At 38.2% G+C, this 10,671-nt stretch overlaps 1 protein-coding gene across 2 annotated transcripts in view; it reads left to right on the top strand.

The window, feature by feature from the left end:
- Window positions 1-10,671, top strand: part of lars2 (leucyl-tRNA synthetase 2, mitochondrial) — a 125,235-nt gene that overhangs the window by 5,632 nt on the left and 108,932 nt on the right. Inside the window, exons 1-2 of one of the 2 annotated variants that reach the window (XM_069911626.1) lie at window positions 8-258; window positions 352-480. In XM_069911626.1, the coding sequence (XP_069767727.1) occupies window positions 382-480 (99 nt within the window). In that variant the 5' untranslated portion in view covers window positions 8-258; window positions 352-381. Of the gene's footprint in view, window positions 1-7; window positions 259-351; window positions 481-10,671 lie in introns of those variants that run through there. The other variant, XM_069911617.1, reaches the window with a different exon arrangement.

The raw sequence follows: 10,671 nt of genomic DNA, 5'->3' as shown, positions 1-10,671 counted from the left end.
TAGAAATAAAACATGCTTTGTTGAAGATAAAGTGGGAAGGGGGAGGAGAACAAAAAGAATCTTAATGACATGATCATTGGAGAAATAAAATCCAGATTGGATGACCACTTTCAGGATACTCCATTCCACTTTGACGTGTATTATTCTTGGGATTTGAAATTGTTCCAATGAAGGACAAAATAATTTTGCATATTAGCACCTTATTCTCTGTTGTGCTACCTTTTTAATTGATGTCCTGCCTCTACTTCCTATTGGAAAGTAATTATTTAGTTCAGTGATGATACAACCAGAGCATCGTGAGCTTAAAATGAGTTCTTACAGTCTCATAATTCATTTTTATTTTTATTGCAGAAATCAAAGCCAAAGTGTTATGTGCTTTCCATGTTCCCATATCCTTCTGGGAAGCTCCACATGGGGCATGTTCGAGTGTACACCATTAGTGACACAATGGCCCACTTCCAGAGAATGTGTGGATTTCAGGTACGGTAACTTAATTGTATTACAATATTTGTCTGAGTTTAAATTTTATCGGCAATTTGTACTCGATATCATTGACAGTTTCCATCAGGAGACAAAAGAGAGAAAATGTCAACTGCAATACAGAAAAAAAACCAGTGAGAGTCCTTAAATGAGTCTCTGGGTTTATTATTTAGGAGTCTGATGGTGAAGGGGTAGCTACAAGTTTTGTGGTACATGTGGCACATCATCTTCCCGATGGCAATAGTGAGAACATTGTATGGCCTGGGTGGGGTGGATCCTGAATGGTTGTTACTGGTCTCCGATAGAAGCATTCCATGTAGGTTTTCTTGATGGTGGGGAGAGTTTTGCCTGGGAGATCGCTTCGCTGATCACCTTTGCTCTGTCCACATCTATGACAGGTTTCTCCCAGTGGCCAACCATTTCAGTTCTGCTCCCCGTTCCCACACTGACATGGCTGTCCGTGCCCTCATACACTGCCAAACCAAGTCACCTTTAAATTGAAGGAACAACACCTAATATTTTTTCTGGGCACTCTCCCAACTGGATGGCTTTAACATCAACTTCTCTGGTTTTTGCTATACCTCTCCTTATCTTCCCCATCTCTCTCTATCCATCCTTCAACTGTCCACTCCCTTCCTTCTCCATTCGTGGAGCCATTTCCCATATGTGGCTATGTCCACTATCTTTCACAGGGCATACTGCTCCGAGGTGTTGGTGCCCTATTTCAGGCTGTGATGCAGCTGGTCAGCATACTTTCCACTACACCTCTGCAGATTGTGCCATTTTTTTTTTGAAAGAACCTTTACATTAATATGGCTTCTTCACAATGACATTCATGTGTTGCTTTCAGTAAAGGTGCTCTGAGATAATGACTACCAGGAATTTAAATTTTCTCACCTTATCCACCTTTGATTCCCCCAATGATCAGTGGACCATATATCTCTGATTTTATCTTCCTAAAATCCACAATCAGCTCCTTGGTTTTGGTGACATTGAGTGCAAGGTTGTTGTTGGTGCACCATGCAGCCAGGTTTTCATTCTCCCTCCTTTATACAGACTTATCACCCTTTTTAATACAACCCACAACCGTGGTATTGTCAGCAAATTTGTAGATGGTGTTATTGTTGTACCAAGTCACACAGTCATAGGTGTAAAATGAGGAGAGCAGGGGGTTAAGAACATAGCCCTGTGGTGCTCCAGTACTGATGGAGATTATGGAGGAGATGTTATTACCAATCCTCACAGATTGTGGTTTGGAGATGAAGAAATCCAGGATACAATTAAACACTGAGGGATAGAGGCCCAGGTCTTGGAGTTGATTTAGAGCAAATATCAATTAAATGCAAATGTTTCTATCTTCCCCAAGAGTTCACGTGAGTAATTCTCACCGGAGTTTATATTTCCCTTGATGCATTTACTACAGGCATTTGCAGAGCTGCATGATGTGGTCAGTAAACAACAAATGAACCATCCCAATGCTTTACAAATTATTGTAGGTGATTTTTACCAGGCCTGTCTCAAGAAAACGTTGTCCAATTATCACCACCTCATAACCTGCTGTACCAGAGGTCCCAGCACACTTGCTGACTACTACACCAATTTAAGTAATACCTTTCGTTCTTTCCAGAGAATGCATTTTGGCAAGTTGGAACACTTGATGGTGCTCTTGCTCTCTGGCACACATAGCCTAAAAAGTGAGGTGCTGGAGATCAGGACAGCCAGAAAGTGGTCATGGAAGGCTGAGGATCGATTACTGGATTGCAGCGAGTCAGTGGATTGGTCGGTTTTTGAGAACTTAGCTGAGGACCTGATTGATTACAGTAGGGCCATTACTGATTCGTTCAGGGTTTTACCCAACCAGAAACCATGGATGAACATTAAAATCCAGAACATGTTGAGAGCTAAATTACAGGCATGGAAATCAAGAACACTACAAAAAGTGGAGGTATGTCCAATGGAAAGCTATCTCCTGGGAAAAGTGGAGATGCCAGATGAAAATGGAAACAACAAAGGATACTCAATAGCTGTGGCAGGGTCTAAATGATAAAGACACATTTGCTGCAATAGGGGACAGCAAGGCTTCACTCCCAGATGAGCTCCATGTCTTCTATGCTCAGAAGAAGAATGATCCATTGGGCACACACCCCCCAATCTCCTGTCAATATCCAAAGATGATGTGTGGACTGCCTTTAGGACAGGGAATCCAAAGAAAGCATCTGATCTGGATGGTGTACCTGGCCAAATTCTAAAAACCTGTGCTGACCATCTTCACTCTGACAGGGTGTGGTACCCATCTGTTTCAAGTTGGCTGCAGTTGTACCAGTGTCCAAAAAGAGTGTGGTAACCTACCTAAATGATTATCAACCAGTGGCACTCACATCTACAGTGATGAAGTGTTTTGATAGGCTGGTGTTGAACCATATCAGCTCCTATCTGCATGGTGACATGGATCCGTTCCAATTTGTCTGCTGCAGCAACAGGTTTAAGGCAGATGACATCTCACCGGCTCTTTACAAAACTCTGGGACACATGGACAGGAAAGATACATATATCAAGATGCACATAATTGACTACAGTTTGGCATTGAACACCATCATCCCCTCAAAACTAATCAGAAAATTCAAGGACCTCACTATGTAATTGGTTTCTGGGTTTGCTCACCTCCAGACCCCAGACAGTGCAGATTGTCAAAATCATCTCCTCCACAATCTCCATCAGCACTGGAGCACCACAGGACTGCATACTTAGACCCCTGCTCTACTCGCGTTACACCTATGACTGTGTGGCTCAGAACGACAACAACACCATACACAAATTTGCTGACAATACAGGAGGGAGATTGAAAATTTGGCTTTATGATGTACTAATAGCAAATGTGCACAAAGACCAAGAAATTGACCATAGACTTTAGGAAGAAAAAACCAGAGGTATATGATCCTGCTATCATTGGGAGATCAGAGGTAGAGATTGTGAGTAATTTTAAATTCCTGGGGGGTCACAATATCGGAGGACCTGTCCTGGGCCAATCATATTAATGCCATTGTGAAGAAAGCATGACAGCACCTATACTTCCTCAGTGATTTGAGTAGGTTTGGTATGTCAATGGAAACCTTGACAAACTTCCACAGATGTGTGTTGGCTGGCTGCATCACGGCCTGGTATGGGGGCACCAATACCTCTGAGTGTAAACCCCTGCAAAAGGTAGTGAACATAGTCCAGTACATCACAGGCAAAACTCCCCACCATCCAGAACATGTACATGGAACATTGCTGTCACAGAGCAGCAACAATTATCAAGGATCCACACCACTCTGTTCTCACAACTGCCATCAGGAAGGAGGTACAGGTGCCACAGGACATGCACCTCCAGGTTCAGAAATAGTTGCAACCCCTCAACTATTAGACTCCTGCACAACAGACTTATTCTGAGACTCGTTTAAGGACTCGTACTTTGTTCATTATTTATTACTGAATATTTATATTTCTGTATTTGTGCAGTCAGTTCGTTTGCAGTTTTTTTTTCAGTACAGTTTACATTACCGATAATACGAAAATCTGCCTGGCCAGCGGAAAAAGAATCTCAGGGTTGTATGTAATGTCTTGTATGCATTCTGACAAGTTTGACTGTCCAGAAGGTAGCAAACGTAGTCAAGTCAATCACAGGTGCTGACCTCCAATCCATTGAATACATCTATGTGAGGCACTGTCTTCAGAAGGCAGCCAACGTCATAAAGGACCCCCTTCACTCTGGTCACAAACACTTCTCTCTGCTACCTTTGGGAAGAAGGAACAGCAGGTTGAAGTCCAGCACCTTTTGGTTCAAGAAAGGTGTTTTTCCCAATGAGTATCAGGCTTTTGAGCTTTTTATCTCGCTAACTATAAACTATCCCAGGACCACAAAAAGACCTACATGCACTATAGCACTACTCCATTTACTGACTTTTTTCTTGCACTCATTGTAACTGAATACTTATTGTCTATCTTTCGTTAATATGTATTATCTCTTTCCACACAAGGGTAATACTTGGTGCATATGTACATTGTGCTCATGTATATATCAGCAAACATTATTATTAATAATAACAATAGCAGAATATGAAGCACAATACCCAAACTTAATTTTTGCTCGACTCCATTTACAGTTGTTTTTTCACATAAAACCACTAGAATTCTGTTCAATACACAAGATATAAACTAGTTTTGCATACAACAAAAATTGGATCTTTCTTCTCAACCCTTGTGTTGCAAACAATTAAAGATTTTCTAACAAGTATAAATGACAGGAACAATTAAATTGCATTATCTTTCATCTTCACTTATACCAGCTAATTTTTCTGTAGTACAGTAATTCAAGCCTTTACTCCATTTATAATTGCTTATTGAATGATGGTATCAACCTTCAGTGCACTATCAATAATCTAGCATCATCCTCGATTAATGTCAAGCAGCCATTTGAAATGTCTGCCATATCTTTGGACTCTGCCCAAATAATAACGACGGATATGAAAACAGCCTGAAGGTAAGTGAAAGCAATGAGAGCAAAGTCTAAATGATAAATAATGCTTAAAATAGTCTATATACTTCCTGCGAAGAGGAACAATTATTGGCAGTAAAACCAAACTTACTCATGCAAGCAGCTGCTTGAAAAGTTTATTAAATATGAGGAAAGCAGAACAGGATATAGTCTGTGGAGGTGGTCACGTGTTGGAGTAGTGGCTGGTTAGGAAAAAACATCCCTCCACAGAGAAAATTGGAAAAAAATAGGTAGAAAATCAAGACAGAGAGGAAAACATAAAATTGCAAGATAAAAAATATAAGAAGAACCTGAGAATGGCTTCAAAGAAGGAAAAGACTACAAAGATGAGCAAAAAAGAGATGAAGAAATCGCTGGGGCGGGGGGGGGGGAGGGGGTGGGTGGGGAAAGAAAGGCATTACCGAAGTCCATGAGTAGGGAGCTCTTCCAAAGAGGATGGCCCAAGCGGTGAAGCCGGTAAGTGGCCAGCTTGGCAGCAATATCCCCCAGGCGGTCTGGAGGGTTGGCTTGCGGAACCAGAAAAAGAAATGCCATCGCACATGTGCGACTTCTCATACATGCGCAGTACGTCTTCAAAAGAAGACACCGAAGGGAATGGATGTTGACAGCAAGGCGCTGACTCAGTAATGGGAGAAGCTGCAGAGAAGACACCGATAGAAGTGAGATCAACACAGGGCCAAGAAGAAGAGAAAGACATACAAGAAAAAAATACAAGGTTTAAAAAAAAGACGCAGATGGTAGATAAGTAATAGTTTGACAGTCAAATAAAGATTCTAATGGAAACAATAATGCCTGAGTTCAGTACTATTTAAAAATAAAACCATGCAAGAGACAGATGTAAAAATGCAAAGAATGGCAAATGCTATGGGAGAAGTGAGAAAGCGAAGTGATGAAGTGGAAGACAGAGTGATAGGTGTGGAAATGGAGGTGAATGAGTTAAGAGAAAAATTGGGAGATAAGGAGATTAATAAGACATGCCAAAAAATTGTAATTTTTAGAGAATTTCAGCAGATGTAATAATATAAAAATAGTGGGTCTGAAAGAAGGGAAAGATATAAAAGGATTTATAAAAAGATGGATCCCACAGATTTTGGGAGTAGAAGAAGTCCAAGTAGAAATTGAAAGAGCCCACAGACCATTGGCGCCAAAGTCACCACCACAGCAGAAACCATGATCCATACTGATTAAACTATTATGTTGTACAACAAGAGAGAAAATATTGGAACTGGCAATGAAAAGAGTGAAAGAAAATAAGGAAGTATTGGAGTACAATGGGAAAAAAAATTTTTCATCCAGATACAAGCTTTGAACTTTTAAAGAAGTAAAAGGAGTTTAATTTAACAAAAACTGTACAAAGGAGAAAAAAAAGGTTATAACTTTGTGTTATGGCATCCAGCAGTGTTGAAGATATTCATCCCTGCTGGGCAAAATAGACTTTTCAGATCCAGAAGAAGCTCGTTGCTTTGCAGACCAAGTACCAAATAAGTAACAAGAAGAGGAGTAAAGAAAATAATAAAAGGACTGTTAAGATAATGTTTATAAATAAGTTGGAATGTTAATAGTTTAAGAAAAAAAAGAGATTTAAAAAAAAAGCTTTTTTTTATATTTTTAAGAATAATATATAGTGATTCCCTGAGTGGGGCTGGGGAGGAGGGAAGATTTGTCCATTGTGAAATCTGTTGACATTTGCTGTATACACCGCAACCCTCGTAGGAAAGGGAGTTGTGGTTGTCTTGCGAGATGGCAAGGGCAATTCAGTAAAGGGGAATTTAATATTATTCTTTGGTTTTCTTATGGTTTTTGTTATTTTCCTACTAGTTGTGTCATCGTGTATAGTAAAGAGTAAGAACAATCTAAAGAGTGATTTTGGAAGAAGGGAGATGGAGGGGTTGAAGAGGTGGGATAGAGGTGAAAATGGATGGGTAAAATGAATACATTGAACTATATGGCTATAATATTAATGGAATTCACGATCAAATTAAGAGAAAAAAGTTACTGACACTAGTTAAAAAAAAAAGAGAAAATAGACATAGCATTTATACAAGAAACACATTTAACTGAGTTAGAACATCGTAAACTGAAGAGAGACTGGGTAGGTCACATAATGGCATCATCATACAAAAGTCGGGGGAGTTGCTATATTAGTTAATAAGAATCTGCCAATTAAGATAAAGTAATAATAGACCCTGCGGTCTATGTAATGATGATGTGCCAGATTTATTCAGAATCTTTGAATTTGTTGAACATTTATACACCTAATGAAGATGACCAAAAATTTATGCAGGATATCTTTTTAAAAATAGTAGATACACATGGACACATTTTACTAGCAGGAGACTTTAATTTAAACCTTGACACATTAATAGATAAAACTGGGAAAACTTGTAAAATATAAAGCAGCTAAATTTACATTGAACTCAATGCATGAGATGAAGATAATTGATATATGGAGAAAACAACATCCAAAAGAAAGAGATTATTCAAACATAAAACCTATTCTAGGATTGATATGTTCTTGTAGTTGGCTCAGATTCAAGGAAGAGTTTGAAAGACCAGGTGTGTAACTTCCCTCCTGTATGCTGACTCATCAGCCCTTTTTGTACAACCCACTACCGTGGTATTATCAGTGAATTTGTGAATGGTGGTGGTGTTGTGCCAAGCCACACAGTCATAGGTGTAAAGCAAGTGCAACAAGGGGCTAAATACACAGCCCCGTGATGCTCCAGTAGTGGTGGAGATTGTAAAGATGTCTTTAAAGCAACAAGCAGGAGACATTCTGGCAGTTGAAAGCTCCTTGCAAGGGTTTTGACAGAGTGCACAGAAAGGTCACTGCTGGGTTCTTGTTTAACTAAAAACAACGGATGGGAGCAGAAGACTAACTCCTATTGTTTGTTGGAGAAGGAGGGGGGCTTTGCAAGTGTGTGTGTGAGAGAGAGAGAGAGACTGGACAGTCACAACTGAAACAAGCAGGAGTAGCTTGTTGGTGCTATCTGTCTGTTTCTCTTGGAATAAATGGAACAGAAAGGAACTCTCTGGTAGCCTGAAAGAAAGAGGTTATCATCTGGAGAACATTGATGGGTCAAGTTTCATCAGCAAGATATTGAGGTGACTCAGTTGTGGAAATCCTGGAACAGCAAATCTATCTCCGAAAACCTACAAAGAACCTTCCTGAGCAGTAAACATTTACCTTTCGAGCACCAAAGCCTGGTGAACTTTATACATGTTAAATTCTGTGCACAACATAAAGAATTGCCTGCAACTAATGAACTTGGAAGAATGAAAAGTGAGATTGAACTGTGAACCAAAGAACTTTTAAATTTACACACACATTAAATAAGCATGCGCTTAGAATTAGAAGGGGATTAAGGTTAGTTAAGTTAAAGTTTGATTCTGTTTTCATGTTTAAAGATAATTAAAAACAACTTTTGTTTAAGTACTATTTGTCTTGTGAATGTCTATTGCTGCTGGATTTTGGGGTCCTTTGGACTCATAACACTAGCATTGTTTACTGAAATTAGTGACGCTAGGTCAGACAGGATTTGTTAAAAATAGAAGAGCAGCAGATAATGTCTGTAAATTTATTAATTTAATCCATACAGCACAAATAAATAAAACATCAACTGTGGCAGTAGCTCTAGATGCAGAGAAAGCTTTTAATAGGGTGGAATGGAATTATCTGTTTAAAGTACTACAGAAATTCAAATTACCAGAAAAATTTATTAATTGGATTAGAGCACTGTATCTTCTTTGGCTTGGCTTCGCGGACGAAGATTTATGGAGGGGGTAAAAAGTCCACGTCAGCTGCAGGCTCGTTTGTGGCTGACAAGTCCGATGCGGGACAGGCAGACACGATTGCAGCGGTTGCAGGGGAAAATTGGTTGGTTGGGGTTGGGTGTTGGGTTTTTCCTCCTTTGCCTTTTGTCACTGACAAAAGAGCACTGTATAAAGTGGTAACAAATGGATTTGTTTCAGACCACTTTAAATTGAGTAGGTCAACAAGACTGGGATGCCCATTATCACCATCCCTGTTTGCTTTGGCTATAGAACCATTGGCAGAGCTGATAAGAAAAGAACCAACGATAAAGGGAATATAAGTAAAAGAGGAAGAAATTAAAATTAGCTTATTTGTGGATGATATTATAGTATATTTAACGGACCCAGATAAATCAATAGAAAGGTTATATACAAAATTGAAAGAATATGGGGAGATATCAGGATACAAGTTTAATATTGATAAAAGTGAAGTGATGCCAATGAACAAAGTCGATTATACAAAATGTAAAAGGGGATCCCCTTTTAAATGGCAATCACTGGCCATACGTTATCTAGATATCAGGATAGATAATAATTTAAATCATTTGTATAAATTAAATTACCATCCGTTAATTTAAAAAAAAATACAGAAAGACAGAGAAATGGAAAGCCTTACCATTTACTTTAATAGGGAAAGTAAACTGCATCAAAATTAATGTATTTCCATGTCTACAATATCTGTTCCAAACATTACCAATTCCCTTGACAGGGGATTTTTTTATGGAATTAAATAAAATAATAAGAAAGTTTTTATGGAAGGGTAAAAAAAAAATCAAGAGTGGCTTCGGAAAAATTAACACGGGTGTATTAAAAAGGAGGATTGCTGTTACCAAATTTCAAAAATTATTACAGGGCAGCACAGTTAAGATATCAGATTTTTATCAGATGGGAAATAAAAACAGATTGGCTCAAGATAGAACTATATAAATTAGGAGAAAAGGTACCAGAACATTTACTTTATGAATGGGATGAGAAACTGGTGCAAAATAATAATCCACCAATACTACATCAAATACTAAAAATATGAAGAGAATACACCTGGAGCGAAAGGTGATAAATTATCAAATATCAGACAACCCTGGTCTTACTAATGCAAAACCCATTAATTCCTTTTACAATAGACAATTTATTTTTTAAGGAATGGGCAAGAAAAGGAATTAAAAGAATAAAAGATTGTTGTTTGGGAAATAATTTATTGATATTTGAACAGTTAAAAAATAAATATGGAATATCACATGATACAATATTTTCATACTATCAGTTGAAAATGTATTTAAAAGAAAAGTTGGGAACTAGTCTAAGATTACCTGAGAGTAGCTTCTCTGAATACTTAATTACAGACGCTGCGATAGTAAAAAAAAATCATAAACATGTATAGTAAATTGCAATACTAGGAAAATTATGAAGCAATATATAAACCCAAACAAGATTGGGAAACAGATTTAAATATACGATTAAAGAATGAAACATGGAAGGAACTATGCGCAGGGACCATGATTAATACAATAAATACTCTGTTTCGTATGATCCAATATAATTGGCTACATAGATTAAATGTTACACCTCAAAAGTTAAAAGAATGGAATCCAACACTGTTGGACAAATGCTTCCATTGTAAATAAGAAACTGGAACAACAATACACGCAATTTGGACATGCATAAAGTGAAAAATTTTTGGGAGGATTTAAACCTAATATTAAATAGAATTACAAAAAAATTGGATACTAAAAGACTCAAAAATCTTCCTGTTAAACAACATAAAAAAAGAAAGAATTAGGTCTAAAATTAGACAGGGCAGCAAAAACGTGCACAGTGATAACTTGGAAAATGGAAGCAACAATGGT

This window comes from Narcine bancroftii, chromosome 1 (genome assembly GCF_036971445.1).
Source record: "Narcine bancroftii isolate sNarBan1 chromosome 1, sNarBan1.hap1, whole genome shotgun sequence".
Lineage (NCBI taxonomy): Eukaryota > Metazoa > Chordata > Chondrichthyes > Torpediniformes > Narcinidae > Narcine > Narcine bancroftii.
This window is presented reverse-complemented; position numbering and strand designations above follow the sequence as displayed.